The 23,333-nt window shown below is 47.6% G+C and overlaps 13 protein-coding genes across 13 annotated transcripts; 5 read left to right on the forward strand and 8 right to left on the reverse strand.

Annotated features, from left to right (window-relative positions):
- Positions 1–32: 32 nt before the first annotated feature.
- I302_103167 (uncharacterized protein) lies at positions 33–948 on the reverse strand (the record flags this gene model as incomplete). The annotated part of the gene is made up of 5 exons (XM_019188538.1): positions 33–142; positions 224–273; positions 505–627; positions 765–798; positions 858–948. 5 exons carry the CDS (start codon positions 946–948, stop codon positions 33–35), a joined length of 408 nt encoding a protein of 135 aa, XP_019048100.1.
- Positions 949–1,367: 419 nt separating this feature from the next.
- On the forward strand, positions 1,368–2,400 carry I302_103168 (uncharacterized protein; the record flags this gene model as incomplete). Its single annotated transcript, XM_019188539.1, has 5 exons — positions 1,368–1,408; positions 1,482–1,611; positions 1,728–1,813; positions 1,937–2,041; positions 2,130–2,400. 5 exons carry the CDS (start codon positions 1,368–1,370, stop codon positions 2,398–2,400), a joined length of 633 nt encoding a protein of 210 aa, XP_019048101.1.
- Positions 2,401–2,739: 339 nt separating this feature from the next.
- On the reverse strand, positions 2,740–4,156 carry I302_103169 (uncharacterized protein; the record flags this gene model as incomplete). Its single annotated transcript, XM_019188540.1, has 2 exons — positions 2,740–3,170; positions 3,310–4,156. The coding sequence occupies 2 exons, from the start codon at positions 4,154–4,156 to the stop codon at positions 2,740–2,742; spliced, it is 1,278 nt and encodes a 425-aa protein (XP_019048102.1).
- Positions 4,157–4,976: 820 nt separating this feature from the next.
- On the forward strand, positions 4,977–5,837 carry I302_103170 (uncharacterized protein; the record flags this gene model as incomplete). The annotated part of the gene is made up of 1 exon (XM_019188541.1): positions 4,977–5,837. One exon carries the CDS (start codon positions 4,977–4,979, stop codon positions 5,835–5,837), a length of 861 nt encoding a protein of 286 aa, XP_019048103.1.
- A 293-nt stretch (positions 5,838–6,130) lies between these two features.
- Positions 6,131–7,564, reverse strand: I302_103171 (uncharacterized protein; the record flags this gene model as incomplete). The annotated part of the gene is made up of 3 exons (XM_019188542.1): positions 6,131–6,521; positions 6,585–6,852; positions 6,913–7,564. The coding sequence occupies 3 exons, from the start codon at positions 7,562–7,564 to the stop codon at positions 6,131–6,133; spliced, it is 1,311 nt and encodes a 436-aa protein (XP_019048104.1).
- A 976-nt stretch (positions 7,565–8,540) lies between these two features.
- On the reverse strand, positions 8,541–9,212 carry I302_103172 (uncharacterized protein; the record flags this gene model as incomplete). The annotated part of the gene is made up of 1 exon (XM_019188543.1): positions 8,541–9,212. The coding sequence occupies one exon, from the start codon at positions 9,210–9,212 to the stop codon at positions 8,541–8,543; it is 672 nt and encodes a 223-aa protein (XP_019048105.1).
- Positions 9,213–9,590: 378 nt separating this feature from the next.
- I302_103173 (uncharacterized protein) lies at positions 9,591–10,175 on the reverse strand (the record flags this gene model as incomplete). Its single annotated transcript, XM_019188544.1, has 1 exon — positions 9,591–10,175. The coding sequence occupies one exon, from the start codon at positions 10,173–10,175 to the stop codon at positions 9,591–9,593; it is 585 nt and encodes a 194-aa protein (XP_019048106.1).
- Positions 10,176–10,832: 657 nt separating this feature from the next.
- I302_103174 (uncharacterized protein) lies at positions 10,833–11,568 on the reverse strand (the record flags this gene model as incomplete). The annotated part of the gene is made up of 2 exons (XM_019188545.1): positions 10,833–11,259; positions 11,450–11,568. The coding sequence occupies 2 exons, from the start codon at positions 11,566–11,568 to the stop codon at positions 10,833–10,835; spliced, it is 546 nt and encodes a 181-aa protein (XP_019048107.1).
- Positions 11,569–12,678: 1,110 nt separating this feature from the next.
- I302_103175 (uncharacterized protein) lies at positions 12,679–15,144 on the forward strand (the record flags this gene model as incomplete). The annotated part of the gene is made up of 5 exons (XM_019188546.1): positions 12,679–13,240; positions 13,485–13,632; positions 13,772–14,125; positions 14,238–14,404; positions 14,495–15,144. 5 exons carry the CDS (start codon positions 12,679–12,681, stop codon positions 15,142–15,144), a joined length of 1,881 nt encoding a protein of 626 aa, XP_019048108.1.
- A 331-nt stretch (positions 15,145–15,475) lies between these two features.
- Positions 15,476–18,000, reverse strand: I302_103176 (FACT complex subunit POB3; the record flags this gene model as incomplete). The annotated part of the gene is made up of 10 exons (XM_019188547.1): positions 15,476–15,684; positions 15,800–16,113; positions 16,195–16,458; positions 16,530–16,769; positions 16,902–17,283; positions 17,345–17,450; positions 17,518–17,599; positions 17,663–17,765; positions 17,852–17,881; positions 17,976–18,000. 10 exons carry the CDS (start codon positions 17,998–18,000, stop codon positions 15,476–15,478), a joined length of 1,755 nt encoding a protein of 584 aa, XP_019048109.1.
- Positions 18,001–18,669: 669 nt separating this feature from the next.
- Positions 18,670–19,636, reverse strand: I302_103177 (uncharacterized protein; the record flags this gene model as incomplete). Its single annotated transcript, XM_019188548.1, has 3 exons — positions 18,670–19,125; positions 19,208–19,354; positions 19,478–19,636. The coding sequence occupies 3 exons, from the start codon at positions 19,634–19,636 to the stop codon at positions 18,670–18,672; spliced, it is 762 nt and encodes a 253-aa protein (XP_019048110.1).
- Positions 19,637–20,104: 468 nt separating this feature from the next.
- On the forward strand, positions 20,105–20,899 carry I302_103178 (uncharacterized protein; the record flags this gene model as incomplete). The annotated part of the gene is made up of 3 exons (XM_065869630.1): positions 20,105–20,266; positions 20,343–20,522; positions 20,588–20,899. The coding sequence occupies 3 exons, from the start codon at positions 20,105–20,107 to the stop codon at positions 20,897–20,899; spliced, it is 654 nt and encodes a 217-aa protein (XP_065725702.1).
- A 490-nt stretch (positions 20,900–21,389) lies between these two features.
- On the forward strand, positions 21,390–23,315 carry I302_103179 (uncharacterized protein; the record flags this gene model as incomplete). The annotated part of the gene is made up of 7 exons (XM_019188550.1): positions 21,390–21,688; positions 21,758–21,893; positions 21,968–22,140; positions 22,245–22,474; positions 22,550–22,582; positions 22,650–23,004; positions 23,090–23,315. 7 exons carry the CDS (start codon positions 21,390–21,392, stop codon positions 23,313–23,315), a joined length of 1,452 nt encoding a protein of 483 aa, XP_019048112.1.
- Between the last annotated feature and the right edge of the window lie 18 nt (positions 23,316–23,333).

Here is a 23,333-nt window from a genome sequence, read left to right on the forward strand (position 1 = left end):
ACCTTGACATGCTGCTTACCGTATTGCGATATCTATTGCGTCTCAAGTCTCTCTGCGCCTTCTTGCACAACCTCCCAATCTTCCATATTCTTAGCGAAGAGATGAGCGCTGGGTTCGGGAATGGTATGTGGGTCGAACAGGCCTGTCGAAATCGGTCCGTCATCAGCTTCAGTTGAACAGGTAAGAGGGTGGTCCTGAAGGTAAGAGGAAAGATCTCACTTACCACCTTTGACAAACACTTTCGATGGGTCTGCTACTGCCGTCCATAGTGGGCTGTACGAGTGGATGAAAAGGTCAACAATTGGTTCGAAACACCCCTGAACCCCTCTCACCCCATCACTGCCCAGCTCGTAATCCGGGAATCAAATCGTCCGTCGTCTTCACTCCGCAATCTCACGCTCAAATACAATATCATTCATCAACTACACCATCATCATAATCAACGTCACTTCTCGCTGCTCCCTCTCCCATCGAGGATTGATGGGTAGGAAGAGCAAGACCTACCATCCGCAATCACCACAGAAGTTCCGAGTCACCTCTCCTCCGGACGATCCTTTGCTCTTGTACTGTTTCGGTGAGCCCTGCACGGATAGGTCTTTAGTGGCCAGAGGGAAGTTCGATGATGCCCTGTACAGCATATTTCACTCCATCAGCAAAGGTATGATCAGATATCAGATATTTCGTAGAGACACCCCGTGAAGGCTGTAGGTGTCAAGTAGGGGGATTGTTTCATAGTCTGGTCAGATGGGGGATTATGAACTCACACTGATCCACCGGATTTGCGACAGCTGGTACAGTCTGATATCGAGCATACTATCAGTGACTGGTTGTGAATCCGTGGGAGCTGATGGACTCACGGCATAGTACCATGGAGTTAGGCTTGGGGATAGTAATGCTTATGGACCCGCAGTTGCATGATCCGGTGATGGACGTAGTTGTTTCTGACATGATGGACTGTTTCTATTGGTGAAATCCGAAGTGGGACCTAATGAGGAAAAGTTGGGTGTTGAATATTAAAGTGATTGAAGGAGAGGTGAGGTGAATTACAGGATGGTATAACTATATAAGCCTTGAGTATCGATACGCATTCTATTCAATAGCCATCTTCGGTGTCTGCTACCTACTACTCGCAAATCGTAACGTCATTCTGAATCGGAACTCTTCTCCACATCGAGTCAGGGGTGACTAACTCACTACCCCACCCGAGAATTGCGGGGCGCAATTCCGGTCGCGAACAACCCATTATGAGATCCGGAAATCCATGCCGCCTTAGCCTGAGTCGGTAGACTCATAGGTTGAGTTTGTTCGTATACGCATACTGGCTTGATGTGACCTGAGTATACCTCCATTCCTTACAAGGCATCGCGATGGCTAACAAAATAGTAGATAACGCATGGGAAGACCGATGGTAAGCAAACGTATACAGTCCTTGCGAGTCCTTGCGATCCACGTCGAATTGCTTATACTCTGTGAACTCATAGGAAAGAGGGTAGAACAGGATGGGACCAATCACGATCGCATCTTTCGCTTGTATCGCTCTTACGATCAGAGCTGCTAGCTGAGCTGGGGATACCAAGGAAGGGGAAAGCGCTGATACCTGGTTGTGGGACTGTGAGTCGTTCCTTACACCTAGCTATACCTTTCTAGCCTCGCGACCGCGGTTTCTTGATATTGCAAGATCGCATGCTGAGGCAAGGTATGGTTGCTGATGACATGAATGTTTTCAGGGCTATGACGTGCATACTTTCGCGACGGTAGGACTAGATGCTGTAGGACTGGATCTGGCTCCTACAGGTGTTGAAAAGGCTAGAGAGTGAGTGCATCCCTACCATTCTTCACTGAACTCTGTCGTTCTGTCCTGCCGGTCTCAGCGATTGGCCGTTTACACTCGTATGGTTCAGCCGATGATACGAGCTAATGTGAGCATTGCCTACAGTTGGCTGAGCAAGCAACCTGCAACTACTGGGACTACCGAAGTTATATGTACGGACTTCTTCGAATACACGCCACAGGGGAAGTTCGATCTGATATATGATTATACGTGAGTACTCCGGTCAATCTCACTTTGTATGGATGTATACATATATGTTCAGACTCGACCTTTGACAAAACGATTATCACAAACACAGCTTCCTCTGCGCCATACCACCTTCTCTACACAGCTCTTGGGCTTCCCAACTGTATCATCTCTCCAACCCCAACGCCCGCCTTATAACGCTCATGTATCCCCTTCCGCCAGTCAACAACGATCCACCTCCTTGGCCATTGACCGTAGATCAGTACCATGAATTATTGGACAAGCACTGGAAACTGGTTTGGGATAGGGAAGTTCCGAAGGAGGAGATGCGGACTACAGGCGCGAAAGGTGGTGAGAGCATAGCTGTTTGGAAGCGGAGGTAGGACGAGGGATAGGTCGGATAGAGCAATCAACCTTTGGTCGTTCACAATTACATCCATTTGGATGTTTCGGTATCGTTTCTGGCACCGGAAACTCGTGGTCCCGCTCATTTGTGCACAACATATATATGCATGCAAGATGGGTATCTGAAATGGAGGAATCGACAAGTAGGGCAACAATCACAACGAACGTCATGATCACACTGAACAGCTCGAGCGCCTGAACACTAATACAGCTCCTGCAACATCCTCTTACACACTGTCTTTGCCAAATGCCATTCGTCGAGGCTCGTAAAACTTAGATATCTATGAAGCCAAATTGTTCACGAACGCCTCCACGCATTAGGACCCATCCCTGAGGTTGACCCAAAGTGAAGGGCCGTACGAAACTCCGGTACCATAAGGCGTACCCAGGTGTGCGTTCGGGCTTCCATTATAGGGGTTTCCCCAGTAATCTGCTCCCGTAAATGCCGTATTGACATTCTGGTATTGAGTGTTGTAGGCGAATGGATTACTGTTGAATGTGCTGGCATATGGATTGTGGGCGAACGGGTTGTCGTAAGAGTTATTGGGCCAATTTGTGAATGCATTAGCCGAGTCCATCTCAGCAAAGATATCGGCGTTGGTACTTCCCTTGGGGGTATTCTGAGGAATGGCTGTGTCGCGGGGGTCGTTCGTGGCTTCGGTGCTCCAGAAAGGAATTTGCGCCTCATTCGGTGCGTTACCATAGTGCGAGTTTATGAACACCTCAGCATGTGATTTTATAGGGTTGCCTATGGAAGACATACATAAGCATGATCAGCTCTGGTACCATCCGATGCTGAAATGTAAGGCCGCACTCCCATAGGGAGCAAGATTATCGAAAGCATCAAGATGTGGACCGCTTTGATAGTAGATGGGGTATCAACTCACTACTCGCGTCGTTTCTGAATTGGGGACCATAAGTCGCCAACATCTCTCTCGCGGTTTGGACATCACATCCCTTCGTATCACTATCTCGCCATCTGCCCATCAACTCGTTCAGATTGGTCAGTTTTTCGGAACAGTCCATTTCTTCTTTAAAAGCCTTATTCATCTCTTTAGCGGCCCGGACGGATGTTTGCAGACCCCGGTCTAGATTGTTCAGCTGTTCCTCGAAATCGTCGACATCGTATTGTCGTATGGTTCCAGTCGAAAACTTTGAGCCCAATCTACGGAAAGTCGCACTGAGATTATCATAAGTCCTTCTATTCCCTTCGTTGATTGAATCCATTTCAGTTTCCCTCTTAACTCGCTCCTCGGTCGCTGCTGTTCGCTTGGAAAGTATTGAATCGTAAGCGTTCTTACAGTACTCCTGAATTGATCCCTGAACTGTTGAACTTCCGACCCATGGCGATTCAGGATACCAAGTAGTATTTTTCGTCAATGTGGGGGTAACGCGCTGAGCGGTGGGGTCTTTGACGGGAGAAGTAGATCTATCATTGGCGGGAGAAGTAGATCTGTCGGAGTGGATGTCTGGTGACTGCTCTTCGTGGCTGTACCAGTCAAAATCGTCCTCGGGAGGTCTTGGGTATCCGTACTGGTACTCACACCCATACCCCGCCCACGAAGGAGATGCGGGACATTGATCGCAGTAAGCGGGGTGGGGATACCAAGATTGTGGATACGATTGGTATGGGTTCCATGTTGGTGGTGGTGGCGGCTGGTTGCTGTAATATTGACTAGGGTTATAAGCGTCATTGCTACCGTACCATTGTGGTTCACCCATTTGAGGTGGCATATGACTGTAGCCATAACCTGTTCCGCCGCTATATCCAAATTCCGAAGTTGCGAAATGTGACAAAGGCATTGTAACTCAGAGTCTCTTGCGTGTGGTGATTCAGGTTTACTGGTATGGCAATAACATGGCGAGTGGCTCTTTGAGTGCGTTTGCAAGGATAAGTTGAAGATGTCGGAGAAAGATGGTTTGGAGGGTTGTGGAAGGTGAATTGACTGTGGAAAGTGATGTTTAGAGATATATTATTGTGGTGAATGGTGAGGTGAATGGCAATTATGCAACAACACAACGAGATATAGTCGTATAGGGGATCTGACCTATTCAAAAAGCAGCCCTTTTCACTTCAGTAAGTCCAATGGAAGGTCACCTCAAAGGATATACGTAACAAGAGTGAAAACCAGTTTGATGCACAAGTGGTCTGCATCATCGCCGGCCAACCTTTCATCCGAGTCTGTTCAAATGCTGTCGATTCGCTACACCTAGTGTAAAAGGAACATCGTGTTTAGTGGTAAGCAGCAAAGTTGCTCGATGAGATGGGCAAACGTCAGTTCAGGTGGACGATCGAGCGATAATACTGCACGTAGTTGGAAGATGACCGTCGGTCATGATGATAAGATATGATCCGGGTAGTCACCGATCACCGAGGATGTTTTCCATCCTGCCTTATTTTACCATCAACCTATAAAAGCTATGCTGTGGACGATGAAACCTGATTACTCTTTCCTTAGAGTGCATAGAAACAGACCCGTTCACATCATCCCCTAAATCTGACAGCCGAAACCTATACAAGCAATCATCCACCATCCACCATCCACCATACACCATGATCGTAGTCACGGGAGCAACCGGTAAACTAGGTAAACTGGTAATCCAAAACCTTCTCACCCGCATTCAACCTTCCCAACTTGCCGTCAGTGTAAGGGACTCTTCCAAAGCATCTCATCTATCAGCTCAAGAGATCAAAGTCACTCAAGCTACATTCGATGATCCTTCCACCCTTAGAGAAGCTTTCAAAGGCGGCGACAAATTACTCCTAGTGTCCGTCGACAACTTCGAAAACGCCGTTAAACAACACAAAACTGCTATCGACATTGCGAAAGAGGTAGGGATCAAAACCGTCTTTTACACCAGCCACATTGGAGCGGATATCAACTCACCTTTCTTGGCTTGTCAACATCACGCTGAAACCGAGGAATATCTAGCACAATCGGGATTAGAATGGTACTCCCTCAGAAACGGGTTCTACTCCGAGGGTCTCCCGATGATGCTTCATAATCCCCTTGAATCAGGTGCGATCTACGCTCCGGAAGACGGACCCACCTGTTGGACCGCCCACTCAGACCTCGCCGAAGCTACGGCTATTCTCCTGACCGATGATTCCAGACTACCTCGAAACAGTCATTTGATCCCTCTTACCGCTTCCAACGCGATAGAATTCAAAGGTATCGCAAAAGTCCTCTCGGAAATCAGCGGCAAAGATATCAATAGGGTGGTTATATCGGATGAGCAGTTCGTCGAAAATACAGTCAAGTATGGTGTTCCAGAATTCGTAGCCAACGCTATTTTGGGTATTTACAAGGCTAGTAGACAAGGTGGCTTCAACAAGGTTGATCCGCTCTTGGAAGAGCTGTTGGGTAAAAAACCAGAAACTATCGCGGAGTGGGCTAAGAGGCTATACGCGTAAAGTCGGTAAGTTAGGTATGTCGACCGCGAAGCGTCCCGAACATCAAGCTGATGACAGTCTATCTCTACTAGTTAGCTAAGATGGAGAAGTGATCAAGGTCTGACCTGATGCATGAAGAATAGTCCCTTGAACAGGTCGTAGGTAGGAACTATCGCATGTTCAGTTATGCATCATATATACTATATACGACTAAATGTCTGTCTAAAAAAGACAATTTCCCACAAAGTTGAGTATAAAACGCACAGCATTTCATATCACCGGACTTATATATAATCGGCGTGCATCATGGAGGATTACAGTATCTCATCGTCAAGTTCTTCCTCAAAAGCAGCTTGAGCCTGAGCTTTCAGCGCTTCTTCGACTTCCGTGAGAGTTCGTTTTGTGACTTTGGCGTACTTGGGTTTCCAAGCGGACTTTTCCTCTTTCTTCCAACCGATTTGAGTTAGCAAGGATTCGAGTTCACCGGACAAACGGAGTTCCTCGAGGTTCCTCAAGTCACCAACAACAGGTTTGTTGCCGATCATGATGATTGGGTGGTCTCGGAGGGGAAGGGATAATCGATCGAGGATAGAGAGTAAAGTGGATCGATCAGGTCGAGCGTGGCATGGGATCAATGTGGGTTTTCGGGATGAGCCGTGCGTGGATGCGAGGAAGTCGAGTACTTCATGAGGAAGATTTGGTCGGCTACATGAAGTGAGGATATTAGCATATGAAGGAGAATGATTGGAGCTGGATAGTTAGACTTACCCGTTGCCACCATACCAGACAATCACCTCGTCCTCCCTTTCCCCCTTGAGCTCATCTAACCAAGCTTGCTCGAGATCACCGCCTGAAGGACCAAGCTTGTGCACGCCTACTCCCAGCACGGCATTGGCATCTATAGGTTCAGATGGGTCGACGTGGTTGGGGATTACATTGTAAGCCGAAGATAGGAGATATGATTGAAGGGCAAGGAGTTCGTGAGAAGGAGGAAGCGGTCGAGGGACTAAAGCAGGTCGGGATGCACGAGGATGAGCTATTTGAAAACATGATATCAGCTCGATGTCGGGTATGAACCATTGTTCACGACACTCACGAGCTGGAGCAGATTTCTCCTCGAATGCCCGTCTCATCATATGAGGGGCTTTGATTTGTGGAGGTTTGTAGTCTTTATCTCTAGCATCAGACCAGCTGGTGATCCCTTCTACATCGATGAAAGCTTTTCCGTTGGGGTCGAGCGCAAGTCTTCGAGACATACCGGCTGCTCTGAGACTTGGGAGACGGGCGGCAGGAACGAAAATCAGAAGCAGTATTGAGGATAGCAAGAGTGAGACGAGGAACAAAAGCCGGATGAGAGGTTTTGGGAGACTTGAGGGGATTGGCAGAGGTGTCGAGGGAACATTCGTTGGAACATACGTAGGAGAAGACACGGTCTTCTCGTATGATCTTCGTCGAGGGGTGGTAGGTGTTGAGTACGTCGCGATCGGGGTAGCTTCGGGGTCTAGGACCTTGGATCGCGAAGGGAAAGAAGAAGGATAAACGTTATCAAGAGTAAATCTGCTTTGTTGAGGGGTTCGAGGTGATCGAGTCTTCAGACCCCCATCCAGGTGCGGTGATCGAGGGATAAAATCCGTTGGTACAAGCAGAGACTTTATGCTCGTGAAGCCTGTGTTGGGGTCTGAGTCTACGGCACGTCGAGGGGGTGAAGGTGGAGGTGAGAACAGGTAGCTGTGAATAGGGGATGGCATCTTGATGTAGGTAATGAGCCGGAATTCGTTTCTTGAGGAATAGGTCGTTTCTCTTTCTATTTACGTTGATGTCGATGGGTGATGTGAGGTCGTTTGGCTGTCAAAGCTGAATATCGGTCAACGATAATTTGTCGGATTTCCTGTCAAAGGATTGAGGGGTTGTCGAACTGAACTTGAATGATAAGAAGAATGATGAGTATGATGATAATAAGATAGTGAAAGATAAATTCACTTGTTGCTCATATATATCACCATGTTTGACGCGACTGGCTTCATCATTTTTTCTCATTTTTTTTGGCTTTCGACGCGGTTGCTCAGCCCAAGGTTCCGACTTCTTGGAAGTATAGGCTGTAGGCAGAGCATACGGATAACACCGAGCCTACGCCATTGACGCGAAGTCAAGTGCAGAGAATTCAGGCTTCCTCTGATCGACCGCATATCTCCCCAGGAACTCTGCTAGACATGAAAATCAACCTTCGCTACGGATATCATGGATTGAGGTATGTCAATATGCGTGACAAGGGTTTTCAGGATCGACCGGATTATCAACGACGAGAGGAAGGGAGAGGTTTCTGGGTCAGGGTTGAATAGAGTGGCGCGAAGAAAGAAGAAATGTTCACCCGAAGGGCAAGAGGCGCGTTCATGCCCAGAAAGGTTAAAATGATTCATGTTCATTCCAGTTACCGCAAAACGCGTGCTTGACCTCACGTAAGCGCGTTTCTGGCATGGTGTCTCTTATTTCGGATTGTCTTGACTTTTGGGCGTGTTCTTGCTTTAATCGAAAACCGAAGTGTGTTCGGCCGGCCACTTGATAGATTTCGGATCGTCGCATGCAGCTTGTCGTACACTTACGGATGTCTTCCAGGACTACGAGCATCACGAGAAACTTCTGAGCCAAATCAATAGCACGTCCTTGAAGTATCTCCAGTGAGTTGAAGACTCCCAACCCCCGCCGTGTTATTCGACAATCATCCCGTTATTTGAAGCCGATTGTGATGGGCCCTGCCGTAGTGTCACAATCACTTCCCTGCTCCCCCATCTCGTCCCCCTGGTCCCAAGAGGTCCAGCGATATTCCACATTCCTCTCAGCTTCACGCACTTTCAAGCGCTTGCTCCTCAACTTTCGAATTCTTTGCAGCCATGCCCAACTGTCGCTGGGAGGTGACCGTTCCCTGTTGACCTGATGATTTGCAGATCTTCCGCACCTCGCCTTCAGCATACTACTTAAGATATTGATGTCTTCCATTAGATTCTGATTACCTCTAACGAGATTGTCCACTTCTTTCTGGACACACCAGATGCGATCGTTCCACCTGTTCCTCTTATGATTTTGGCCGCTGGGGACATCAACGAGTAATCTGTCATCTCCATAAGACCGGAATGGAGACTTCCGCCCTTGTCGTTTTCTATGATCCAGAAAGTCGATCCTGAGTAATCTAATATCGTAATCTTCTTGCAATGCCAATTCCCTCATAGTAGCTGCCCTATCCTTCCCCAGTCGGTTTTGCTCTTGTCTCTCGTGGAGTAACTTCGCGCATATTCGCTTGAAATTGTCACGGTCTACTTCCTCTGTACCCGCCAGCGACAGTTGTCCGATAACTTTCTTGAGTCTAGGGCGGGAGTTGGGGACACATCGGCGGAATTCCATTATATCTGATGAACTGTCTGAATAGGCCATCTGCGTAGCATTGGTTGGCGTGCACTGTATCCGGTCAAATGGAAAATCATGATGGGCTATTTAGACATTTAGACATCGACTGTGATGAGAGTTGACTTCGTCCTGTCCGACAAAGGAAGAGCCTTCATCCAAAAATCATCATTTCGACTTCACATCAAAGGAGCGCAAGTTGCTATTCTATCTCTGCATACGATCTCTCCCTTTCAAAATGTTTTTCGGAATACAAATATAACGGATGTGCCATTTGAGTCATACATTAGACCTGCTTGACAAGCTACAAAAATGAGTCCAAAGCCCGCAAAGTCTCCAATAATTCTCAGATAAATGATCCAGCCTCAAGCTGCCCATTCATCCCTTTGCAGATCCACTTTGATTCAAAGAGTCAGTTTCCGACTTCTGTAAAGAAAGCTCTATGGACAAAGAGCTGTCGGTTAGCTCCACCTCATTTGGGTTCTTAGGCGGTTTCCACCCAGCTTGCTTAGCTCGTATTCGTTTCAAAGTATCGGCCGAGGATGCCTCCAGACTCGACAGTCCTGCGTCAGTAGTGTTACCGGTACTTGTGTTCTCTCCTCGGTCAGACATGAGGCTTCGCAGCCTTGTGATGTCGTCCATCAGAATAGCATTTTTCCTTTTCGATTTATTACACTCCCTGTTCAGATCTGTCGTCTGTCGATCCCAATCGTTTTTGGTCCATCTGTTCATTCTATCATCGGCTGTACTATCCCTCCAAGCTTTCAGCAACTCTGAATTCTGGGTTGCCTCCTCGGGACGTAACATCCCATCTTCCCTCCTGACGTCGTAATAACTTTTCTGTGTTGATTTCAGGTCGGTCCCCTCAAGATGGGCCAGGGTTTCGAAAAGTGCTTTTCGCGTCTTACCTAGCTCACAGGTCCGTCGCCTCTCGTTTCTCAGCGAGGTGATTGAAGATAGCATGCTGTTGTAACCTTCGTCGGTCGCCGTACTGATCATTCCAGATCGGTACGACCGATTTAACTCTTTACGAGCTTGATTGTATATCTTTCGTAGTCGCACTCTCGGTCCATGCTTCTTACGAGTAGATGTTGCCCCCTCTGAGCTGGTGGGTGTGCCCTTCGATGAGCTGGCGCTGGTCATCAAGAACGATCGAGGTCTTCGAAGCGATATCAATTTCAATAGAAGCGTCAAATAATTGTCTGATGGTGGTCAAGGGGGTTGCAGAAATGAATACATCGAGTCAAATAGAATACCTATCTATATGTTCGTAAGAGAGCGGTGCAAAGCACTCGGCGGGGACTAGGGACATACTGCACAGATTCCATCTGTCAAACCATCCTTTCATCGGAGGTCAAATGAGAAGACTCGAATTTGCTCGAAGGTACAGGCGCAGTCAGGTCAAAGTGGCAACAACACAAAGCCCTCGAGACGTGATGATGTACGGACCCGCAGGAATCAATCAAGCTATTCCACGGTGGGGTTATCTATCCCAAGCATAGAGTAACAATTAGACAAAGTATCGTCTTTCGAGGTCTTTCCAAAATCTTCCAGAGATGGCTTGGAACGACGTGCACCTCCTTTTCCCGCCCTGGGCTCCGGGTCCCTCAAGCCTTCGGGTCAAGAGACGACTTTGGATTTCGATGCCGATCCACCTGCGCGTGCTTGCTTGAAGGCTGGCCTCAAAGTTCTCTGAGAACAGGAGCTTTGAGGAGTGGCATTTTCATCAGAAAGCTTGGAGGATTTTGTTCTGACATCTGAGAGGATCTCCGTCCACATTGGGTTGGAGAGCCGACACACGCTTTCTTCTGGTGGGTTATCGGACAACATCTCGAGGTCCCCGCATGTGAGTAACCCCTTTGGGGAACTGGCATGAGAGTTCGAAGATGACTTCCACGAGACGATGACACTGCCAGCTTCGGCAGTATCAAGATCGGGTAAATTGTCGGTCTTCGCGATCAACTTCCACGAAATCGATCCATTCTTCTTGCCCTCCCAGACCCAGGGTATCGTGCCGGATGCATCGAAGGCCGTCTTTGCTACCGATCTTCATGAGCATATCATGAGCTCTAGATATCTCCCCGTCCGTGCCGTCTCTCTTCACATCGGCCGTGGTGAGCCATTCTGATGGCCCCCATGCTGGCTCGATGCCTTGAAACCGATATTGGTGCATTTTCTCGCGGGCGTTGTCGCTTGACAAGTAGGACATGTCCCTGGCTTCATAGGAAGCCGCTTACAAAGTGCCTTGGCTCATGTAGTAGATCGTCCTTGGCGCTTGCAATTTCTCAACCTTACCAGTCAAGAAGGCTTGTAAGTTCACCTCGCTCAGCGTGGTCCCTGTTCCACTAGAGCTCATTCTGATTGTTACGTTAGAGCTCAGACTATACCTAGTCAATTGTCTAAGTAAGATCTATCGCACCACAGTTTATAATTTGCATAGGGCCTCAAAGACAGACGAAATGAAGTGTCTGAGTGTGAAGCACAACGCAAGAGGCTCAAAGGAAAGGTCCAGCCAGCGAGTCAGCCATATAACTCTGCCCCATCCTTTGTGAAGTCTGATGACAAAGGAACGAAATCATGAAAAGATCAGGTCCTCCCGCTCAATCACTCATGCCAGCGATGCCATGAGCGATCTGTGTCATGATGCGATATCTGTTCGTTACTATATTCGGGCTCCAATCCTCGTTTGCAAGAACCAGCGTAAGCCGCATGAACCATAAAAGGGCTTTCCTTTCGATCTCTTACGACATCGCGGATGTAACAAGGAGGTAAGCTTATTTTACTAGTGTTCCTACTTCACCCTCAGCAACAGATTTCAAGCTGATGGTAAACTGCGCTGTAGAGAAGAGGAAGATAGTCGGGAATACTTGTAACTTATGATCATCTGATGATCGGTCTGCTGCAAGCAAGTTCCCAAGCGTTGGACCCCAGTCGAAAGCTTCTGTGTCATAGATCATCTCATACATGCATATCACTGGCTCAATGACGGCGTAGGAAGAGAAACAACCACAGTCCGTTAGTTTCCGCGGAATCTTGATTTAGACCCTGAATTGCCACGTGGTATCTCATCGGCCGCAATCGGAAATGCCATCATCCAGAAGGAATGTAGATCTGATATTCAACAAAAGTCGAAAGTGGCTTTGAAAGGTTATTCTACTTGGCTTGTACTAGAGGTAGGATTGTTGGGATCGGCCGCGATGAAAGACGGTATATCTCACTAAGTTTGCTAAGTTTGGTACTAGATTTGTTCATTTTCGTTTGTTCTCATCATCCAACCGATGGATCGACTGTGTATATAAGTGTGAGGTCTGAGAGTGAGAGAGTATGCATTTCCCCTTTGTTCGATATTATTTGATTAGACACTGTTGATATACTCATATCAAATCATTGACCAACGTGAAAACACCACAAATAACAAACAAACCCAATTTAGATCGTGATAGAACAATAGGAAACAACGACTATCATGTCCTCCTCATCCAATCCCTCATCTACTGCTACCTTAGCAGCAGGTGAACCTGTCCCATCAACATCTCAACAACCCGAACAACACACCCCATCATCACCCAAATCACCACGAGTCAACCGAGCCATCTCAATCTCAGCACCACACTACCACGACCACAACACTGTGCACCACCCTCTCGGTCGTATACCCACTGGTAACTCTCGACACTCCCGAAATGAAATTACCGAGGGCGCACCCCTAGGTAGAACAGTCACCAGCGGCACCACCGCTTCCCGACGTCATGCCCCTGATCTCTCTTTCCCATACTTGACCACCGATATCAGTCGGGGTGGTATAACCGATGAGTATCGTACGGAGACGAGAGAGGGTTTCATACCCATGGATGATCCCGATAATGGTCTGCGTCCTGTGCAATCTAGACTATCCACTTTACACGGCGATAGATTCGTACTGCATGATACGGAGAAGGGAGCGGACAGTTTGAAGAATAAGAAATTGGTCACTTGGTTGGAGAATGATCCTGAGAATCCAAGGAATTGGTCTACGTTCAAGCGATGGCGTGAGTACTCTTTCACACTTGCTCTTGGTCCATGAGAATCAATATTCCCACAGTCCAACTGAAACCGAGCAAGAGAAAGTCTTCCTCTGGTTCATTTGTTGTGAATGGGATGGGATCCATCCGACCACCTCCACCGCTAGTTTCACCATGGCGCGTGATCATCTGACTAGCCTCAATATCCACTAATCTCATCTCCGTGTCGACGTATCTTTCCGACTTGTGCTGACCTTGTTCTCCTTCTCAGTGATTACCGCCATCGTATCCTGTGGAGTCATCCAGGTAGCTTTGTCCTCTGCTATTGTGACTGGTGATTTCAAGGATCAAGAGGAATATTTCGGTGTATCGAGTGAAGTTATCGCTTTGACTGTTACATTGACTGTCTGTGGTTTCGGGTAAGTCCGATCCGAATCTGAATTTGATTTTCTCCCATCTACATCTCATGTCCTTCCCACCTTACTATCTTCCCCATGCCCACTCTCCTCACTTCGTGCTACATCTAGCTCATCTACTGACAAGCCATGGGTGAATCAGTACCGGTCCACTACTATGGTCCCCCCTATCCGAGCTCCTAGGTCGTAGACTCCTATGGGCCGTCCCCACCTTCGTCTACATCATCTTCAACATCCCCTGTGCCCTCGCACCCAACATCGGCTGTCTCCTCGCCTCGCGATTCATCTGTGGTTTCTTCGGTTCTGCGCCCCTCACCCTCGCAGGAGGGACCATCGCTGATATCTGGGGTCCCGAGGAACGAGGTTTCGCCATCGCCATCTTCGCTGCTGCGCCCTATACCGGGCCCGTCATCGGTCCCCTGATTGGTGGATATATTGGGAAATATGCGGGTTGGAGATGGTTGTATTGGGTCAATATGATCTCTGCTGGTGTTGTGTGAGTGACACTTTTGCCTTCTTGCCCTACTCCTTTCCTATCACGTAGAAATGTATGTACGAGCAACAAAGAAACAAGCATACTGATTGAGGTTTTGATTATTTGCTTATAGATGGGCTGCTTCCCTTACTATACCTGAGACGTTCGCTCCTGCCTTATTGAAGAAACGAGCCAAGAAATACAGACAAGATTTCTGCGACGATTCCTATGTCACCGAGCAAGAGCTGTTCAGAAAGCCCTTGGGTGAAATCGTCATTGAGACTCTGATCCGGCCATTTGGTGAGTTCGCGTACACATCACCTCCATAAAACTCCCTTCAAGACCAGATTGTGCTCATCCATACTGACTGTTCTGTTGTTCTGCTACTAGAAATGCTCGCTACCGAACCCATCCTACTCCTAATGTCACTATACATCTCTCTAGTGTACGGTCTCCTCTACGCCTTCTTCTTCGCTTTCCCCGTAGTCTTCGGCGAAGATTACGGCTGGGACGACGCCAAGACCGGTCTGACCTTTATCCCCGTCTTCTTCGGCGTCGGTCTCGCACTCTTCGTAACTCCCTGGTTGGAGAAGAAGTACGCCGCCAAAGGAGACGCAGTCACCCCCGAAGATCGTCTACCGGGGATGTTGATCGGTGGTCCGTTCGTGCCGCTCTCGCTATTCATCTTCGGATGGACAGCCCCTCCCTATGTCGCGCCGGGTGGTGGATCATGGGTTGGACCCTGTTCTGCCGGGATTCCATTCGGTTTCGGGATGGTCCTGGTCTATTTCTCTGCCAACGCGTACCTTATCGAAGCGTTCCCTGACTACGTCGCTTCCGCCCTTGCTGCCAAGACGGTTGTACGATCTGCCGCTGGTGCTGCCATGCCACTGTTCATCTCTATCATGTTTAGGAAGATCGGGAATGGTCCTGCTGCCAGTATACTCGGTGCAGCGGCTATCATCATGGCGCTGATTCCATTCGCTTTTGCAAAGTACGGGGCTGGTATCAGGGCGAGATCGAAGAGGGCGGCGATTTAGATAGTAGATAGTACAAAGTATTATTATAGTGATTTATATACTTTACGATAAACACATGGATTTTTCAGAGCACCTTGGTCCATTTGAGCTCTTCTACAATACTTTCTATAATAGTGGCATCATATCACACACGCCGTGTATGAACTATCATGCAACCATCGCTTCATGAACAGATACCCGATGATAATGATGATAATAATACAGGAATACATGATCTCGGCTATATATCCTCTCCAAATGACTATGGTATGGTCTCTTCTCCCTAAGACTAAGGCCCTGCGCCGGCTTCAACTACAATATCACGTTTGCCTTCTCGATCGAAAGCCACTCCCTAATCACCCTTCTTAGCCTTCTTAGCTTTGGGTTTCTCCGCATCACTGCTGTTTCCACTCTCCTTCTTAGCTCTCTTGGCTTGTTTCCTTTGCAACTCCTCCATCATTGGATCACTAGCATCGGATGCCATACCACTATCTTCGTCATCAGAATCAGACTCTGAGGGTGATCCGCCATCTGATGATTCAGATTGGAAGTCCTCGTCATCTACGTGATTGAGAGTATATCAGCAAATGGTTCGAAATGCTTCGATCGTATGAACTGAGCCCAAAATGACTGTTGCCGTCGAGTGACACAGGAGGAAAGTGAAGTGAAGACTCACCGGACTCATCATCATCATCCTGCACCGCAGGCTTGGCCTTCTTCCCCTTATCGTTCTTCTTCCCCTTCTTTCCTGAATCTTCATCCTCCGAAGCGATCGACTCCATCTCCTCATCTTCATCACTCAAAGGCTCATCGATATCCATCACGGTCTCTTCCATCTCATTCAGCAATTTGATGTTCTTCTGTTTCAAGAACGCGCTGATAGGTTGAACTTCTTCTTTACTTATCGCCGTAAAGACGTGATCGGCCACTTCAGTCTTGGACACAACTCGCATATCGAATGTTTTGGCTGATGCGATACCTCCTCCAACACTGAAAGGAAGACATTGGTCCGTCAGAGTCCGTCCTTGCTTTACAATTCATGTAACCGAATTGCGAGTGAAGATGACTCACCGTGAGAAAGAGATACTTTCGGTCTTTGAGAAATCGATCAAAATAGGTTGTTTGGCAATGAAGATCAAACCTTTTTCTAAGAAGTACAACTCTCCTTGGACAGCTTTTACATTTGCTTTTAACCCATTCAACCCTTGAGCTGTCCTGAATGTTCCCGGTGGAGTAACCTTCTTGCCAGTCAGAGCTTTGAGTACTCGGGAGATCACTTGGAAAGTGGGTGCTTCGTATTTACGTTGTAAATCGGGATATTTGGCTAGTTCCTCGCTATGGACGAAGAGTCATGGTTAGCAGAACTCTCGTGTATATTGAGGAACGTGAGGAACGAGGGTACTCACTCAGATAAGTTGAGTTCTGCATCTACCTCCTCATCCTTTGGCCATTGAGCTACTAAGAAGGGATATCTGGTTGCACCTTGTCTGATGGGTGGATCGAGACCGAGTACAAGCTGGACATGGAGATCGTCGAGTTTGGGAAGAAGGAATATACGGTGGATAGAGGTGAATGGGACTCGGTAATCTGTCGATTTACCTAGTAATCGGAGGGAGTCGGGGTAGAATTCGAGGGAGAATCGACCTCTGTGGGTGGGGTGAATGATCAGTTAAACCAGATACGAAACAACCACATATCAGAGGTGTCTTGGGCACAGAAAGTACAAGAGAAGGTGGGGATATGATAATAGGCGATTTGAACCAGAAGCTTTCACTCACCTTGGAGTAAGAACCAGGATGTCCTCAAACACAACGATACTATCCCCTACCACAGCACCTATGTCCGCCTTCTCCTTGATCATATTGTGGAAAGCATCCGCTGCTGAGACTTCATTTCCATCCTCGTCCAAATCCGTTTCCTCCCCATCTGAACCCGCATCACTCCCCTTTGATTTCATACTCTTTCCAGGAATGTAAAATCTCATCTCTACCAATTCATCTGGGACTCTCTTGGATAGATCTTTGGGATCATGGGGGAACGGAGGGGGAGGGTTGAATTCTAAAGCTACTTCGTTTTTTCCTGCGATGTTGGAGTTGCCAACGGTAGATAGAGGGATCTCGAATGTCGTTTTGCCTTGGATCTGGAAGGTGATGTCGTTGCCTATGACGATTAGCAGCTACGATCAGCTCTATATCTCGATATCTGAAGTCTTTCAACCGACCTTGCACCTGGGCTTTACCCCAATTCCAACCTTTCAAGCTCGTGTCCCTAGTTTCCATCTTGATGTTGAAGTATTCATCCAGTGTTCTCTTGACTTTATCGTGATCCTAACGTATGATGCTATCAGAAAAAGGTTCCTCCTCTCTCCTTTTAAGGGACATCGTCGCCACTCACATCTCTCTTGAATCCATCGAAGGTGATTCTAGGCTTCTCCGCTTGACGCATAGCCAATCTGAGCTGAAAATTACGAGCGACTCTGTAGATGGGTCATCTGGTCAGCTCAGACTCTCGTACAGTACGAGTGATCACCTCAACTGACCTGAGCCAGGTAGCATGTCTGACATCATGACCATTATAAGTCGTAGGTGTATCTTCGCTTGTATAGGTCTTCCAACCGAAACCAGCGGCGTTGAATCGTAGCTCTGTGGTGAAAAGAGAGTATTACAAGCCATCAGCTTCAGACTAGCGTTTTCCATATGTATGAGTCTAAGAACTAAGCTGTACTCACTTCCTATATCGGGACCGTCCCCATGGAAGACTGCAAAAGTGGGATAAGGATGGGTCAGCTGTAAGCTGTCTTCATCGTGACGATTTCCTCTCGCTCAGACCGGGTTGCTGAATCAGTAACTCACTGTTCTCGAAAGTGACGGTAGACATCTTTCCTCTGAGTTTTCTTGGCGAGGCTAGGCTGAGGGAGAGGACTATTTGACGTATAAGATGAAGAAGAGAGAGAGACTGAGAAATGAAGAAGGTTGAAAAAGTCTCAAGTTGCATGAATGATGGTTGATGGTTAATGTTGAACACGCTCCTACGCGTGGCTTACTACTGAGAAAACGCGTTAAATGCAACCGTGGGATATCATGGTTTGTAGTTTGTGTAATATTCATTAGCGGCATCAAATTAGATCCTATTAAAAACCTGGTCCTCAATTACAAATCGTAACATGACATGACATGTTGCATAGTGGGTGCGTCAACTATGATTTCGTACTTTTATCACAGTGATTCACTCATTCACTCATTCTCAGCCCCAACCCATACGCAAGTATCATTCCGCAGCTCATACCCAGCGGGATCACACTTGTATGCTATACAACGACCACCAACACAATCAGTCGCGGGAGGAAGGACCCCAGGAAGAGCATTACAGCTGATTCAATTCGGTTTCCAGTTGATCAGCCTCGAGGCAATATCCTCCTTCGATAGATGGATGCACTCACTCTTGACCAGATGCGAACGTGTTATTGGTTGGCGCACATCCATCTTGGACGTATTGTCCATGGATACACCCACCACACGAGTCGACATCCACATCAGTATCGATGCACTATGATCTCCCCTGTAGCTCAAACTTTCCAATCCCAAGGTACAGAGATCTTCTAGACGATGGACCCACCTCGTAACCGTCTCCCTCCCCGTTGGGCGTCTTACAAGCCGTCAATCCCTGCGGACAAATCCCAGCATTTTGTCTTCTCCCCAATGACCTGGGCCTCCTTTTGGCAAGTGCACTCGGTCCAATACCAAAGTACCTATACACCCTCCAATTGTTCGGTGTGTTGTCACATGTCACAGTATTATCAGGGTTGTACGGTGGGATCTCATATGATCCACCACATCTACAGTGGATCCGACCGTTGGAGGCGATATCGGTGATGATCCAGTTGTTCGAGAAACACTCGCCGATGCATTGGTCGAACGTGTCTACGTAGAACTCTTGGAAGTTTGCTGCGCAGACGGAGGAGAAGCAGTTGACGAAGGTGAATACTGATTCGGCTTGCCAGGCCTAATAACCATATCAACAAGTCATCAATCACCTTCACTCGGGTTCGCTGTCTGTTTAAAGATAGGCGCTAAGCGGAACTTACTTCGTATACATTACCATCCTCGCACGCCGTATAATCCTTATTGGGAGGTGGGATGGCCGAGCAATAACAGTTGATGGATATCATCGAGTTGGGCAGGAAGAAGCCATACCATTTATCATGGTTTGGTGTAGGGGTATCGCATTGTCTCTTTTTCGAATAGCACAGTAGGTACTCTCATCAGCGTCCTTGGAATCGCATACACTTTCACAAGTTATGATATGCGTGCTGAGTAAGATGACTGTGATATTGATGGACTGATCATACACTCACTGCGCAGTCGATATCATCTCTTGCGGGGGTGGGCAGGAGATCACCCGGAGGCGGACCAGATGATGGGAGCGTGAAACAACCGAGGTTGACGGGACTTTGAGCTGCAATGAGCTGGATCGGTCCACAGAGGAGGCAAGCAAGCGCGACCAGGAAATACATGATGTCCTTGCAGAGCTTCGAGAGATTGGATGAGAACAAAACAGAAAGTGAAATGCATATCGGCTCATCATTCAAGCTGTATTATAGCCATATAAGGTTGTGGAAAATCCGGCATGGTGATTCGCCTGCCCGAGAGCATGAGCATGAGGATGGAATAATACATCATATGACTACTAGGAGTGGAATGATCTTCCAGCTCCCTTGTTCCAGCATAGCCTCCAGATCAGCAAGATGAATCAGGCAGATCACTCTGGGGTCTCGTATCAATCATCAAAGATCTACCCACCATGAATTCCAGTATCGCACCGCCTTGATGCCTCGAGGCTCAACAGTAAGATCCTCTTCTCCGCCCGTGTGAATGCTAATCATAGATCTTCCCAGTAGGTATATAGAACAATCACTAGAATTAGTCTCAGTCGATTCCCTTGTGGTCCCTATTATCTCAGACTTCCCAACACATCTCTCAGAATGCTCAAATCATCCGGCATTTCCCTTCTGTCTCTCTTCGCCATTGCCACACCCTCCCTAGCCCAAAATACCGCTTGGATAGGATGTTATGCCATCCCCCCCGAACCCATATCTGGTATCTCCATTTCAAGCTCCAACACATGGACCGCAGCAGGATGTGCGGTATGTGATAATCACTTTCCCAAGATCACTCTTGGCCAAAGCCAGTCGAGCTGATTTGGTTTGCCAACGACGACAGGGCGAATGCAGAACCCTCCCAGACTTCGGATTCTCCCCAACCACCTATTCCTACTTCTCCCCTGTCATCGAGATCGGGGCGGAGATATCCACCCATTGTTTATGTACTAACAACGTACCAGATAATAACGAGTATGACGGTCCAAGTACTACCGAGGATTGCGAGAATGATAACGATTATGCCTTGAGTCAATAAAAGTGTTGTAACACATGCCGGTGCCGGACATTGCTGATTTGACATCTCAGGCAACCCTCATCGACACCCCTGTCACTTTCCAAGGATGTTATTCGTCCCTCAATCCCGATTTGGTAGTATACGACCAACTCGTCAATACCTACCCGGAATGTATCGAAGCTTGCTCGACACATCGATGGATAGCTATCACCCACGAGGAAACGCTTTCGCAGGTCCGATGTATCTGCTCACCATTTGTGTTCTACGATATCACCCAGGAAACCGTATGTGATGGCACCTCGTCCAACTATCAGATTTATAGGAATGACAGGGCCGTACAACCCTCTGCGAGAGCTTATAAGAGGAGACAACAATCGGTCTAAGAATGGATCCCAATCGTCTGATGATGGATTGAACCGTTCTGAATATGATTTGAAAATGATATGATACGGTATGATCTATCTGGACATTATACTATCTTCATGCATTATGCCAAACAATCCAACTAAGCTTTCTGCTCAAATACATCGACTGGGTCGACTCCTGCCATGTGGCCCTCATGCGACCAAAGGACCCCTTTAGCGCCATTTTACCTTTTGGCGAAGATCGGACCGGACAGGTAATCCCGAAGAGCCCCATCCACAAGAAAACGAATATTAAGCTTAACCGGAATGCTGCTCAGCGAGAAAAAAACCAAAAAACCAAAAGAGCAGCGCTCAACCAAAAAACAATATTAGACCGAGTCGTGTTGGGGTTGGACGGACCGACAGAGTTGTCGTGATTTGACTGTACAAGTTGAAGAACGATAGGTTTCCTCTTTCTTCTCCTTTGATCGTTCCCTCTTACAGTCTACTCTCATTGTGAGCCCTCAAAATGGACGTCCCTGTAGATGTCCCGCCGGACAACAAAGCCCAAGACGTCCAAGTAGATCGACAAGTCAGCCCCAAGGCTCTGAGTTCAGCACTGCGCAAATTGGATCTCTTCCTTTTGCCTATAGCTACTATCGCGTACTTCCTCAATTTCCTCGATAGAAGTAATATTGGAAATGCCAAAGCTGCTGGTCTACAGACGGACCTGAAATTGACCAACCGTCAATACTCGATCGCGTTGACGGTCACGTATGTTCCCTATATCGTCGCGGAATTGCCTCTTACGCTGGCTATGAAGAAAGTGTACGTCCCTTCCACTATCAATTCAACATCTATGCAAGGTGTTTGCTGACACAGGGTATGGCGTCGTAGTGGTCCACATATCCTTATCCCTACTTTAGTCGTCTCCTGGGGATTGGTTACGCTCTTTCAAGGATTCGTGCATAGTTACGGAGGGTTGATAGCAGCTAGATTCTTCTTGGGTTTGACAGAAGGTGCTATCCTACCTGTGAGTACTACTCTACATTCTTCACTACCCTTCAAGCATACAGTCGAATATGACTTACGCGTGAATACCTACAGGGCTTGGTCACCTATTTGTCATCCTTCTATCACCGACAAGTCTTAGGTAAACGATTGGCATTCTTCTTCTCTGCTACTTCCCTAGCAGGGGCTTTCTCAGGATTACTAGCATCAGCAATCTTGAACATGGAGGGCGTATCGGGGAAAAGAGGCTGGCAGTGGATTTTCATCTTGTACGTGAATTGTCTTTGTTCTACATTCCATCTCAACATGTCACCTGTCACTCGCGGTATAGCGATACGGGCGTCGTCCAGAACTGACAGATTGTATATCACAGGGAAGGTTTGTTGACCGTCGTATGCGGAGCCATCACATTCTTCATTCTTCCTCGTGACCTCTCAACTGCTCGATACCTCACAATTGAAGAACGTAATGCTTTGATGTTGGCCCATGAGATTGATGGAGGAGCTACCGCTATCCATGAGAAATTCTCGTTCAGACATATGGTACGAGCTATGAAGTCACCTCAGTTGTGGATGGTATTTGCCATGTTTTTTGGTAATGGAGGTGAGCTCTGTCTATCCAAGTTATCCTCAGATAACCATGTTACGACTTATGCTAATACTTCTGCCCTTTTCCCAGTTACCCTATACTCCTTAGCATACTTTGCACCGAGTGAGTCATTCCTGACCGTCTCTTTCCAACGGCCAGCGGGATGTGACTTTGCTGACATTACTCGCAGCCATTGTTCAAGGATTAGGCTACAAAGGCATATCCATCCAACTCCACTCTGTTCCCCCCTATGCCTGCTCGGCTTTTGTAGCTGTAGTAGCGTGTTACCTAAGCGACCGTCTCCGACATAGAGGGACATTCATTGTGGGAGCCAGTATCATCTCCATCATCGGATATGCGATGTTCCTAGGCTCTACGGATCACCATACTCTCTATGGATCATTGTTCCTCCAAGTCATCGGGGCGTATACGATGGCTCCGCTGTTGTCTACCTGGATGCCTAACAATCTTGCACCATACTACACGAGAGTAACCGGTATTGCCTTTGGGTTCATATCCACCAATTCGGGTGGTATACTCTCAACGTGAGTTGTCCTCCTTGGCGTCTCAGAAAGAAAACAGAACAGTCCCATTCAATGGGAAGCTGACGATTTCCCTTATATGCCCTAGATGGTTATTCCCTACAACCGACGCACCACGATACAAAAAGGCCACATGGACAGCTCTAGGTCTGAGCATCTCAATCGTCGTTCTGGCAATCATGAACTCGCTTTTCTTGGGCATTCAAAACAAGAATCGAGGGACGGTACCGGTCGTACAGGAGAATCTGGAGGATTCGATCGACTCACTAGATGATTTGGGGGATAAAAACCCGAGTTTCCGTTATATCACTTAGTTCATACCTCTCATAGGA

The sequence above is a fragment of the Kwoniella bestiolae genome, chromosome 2, assembly GCF_000512585.2.
Source record: "Kwoniella bestiolae CBS 10118 chromosome 2, complete sequence".
NCBI lineage: Eukaryota > Fungi > Basidiomycota > Tremellomycetes > Tremellales > Cryptococcaceae > Kwoniella > Kwoniella bestiolae.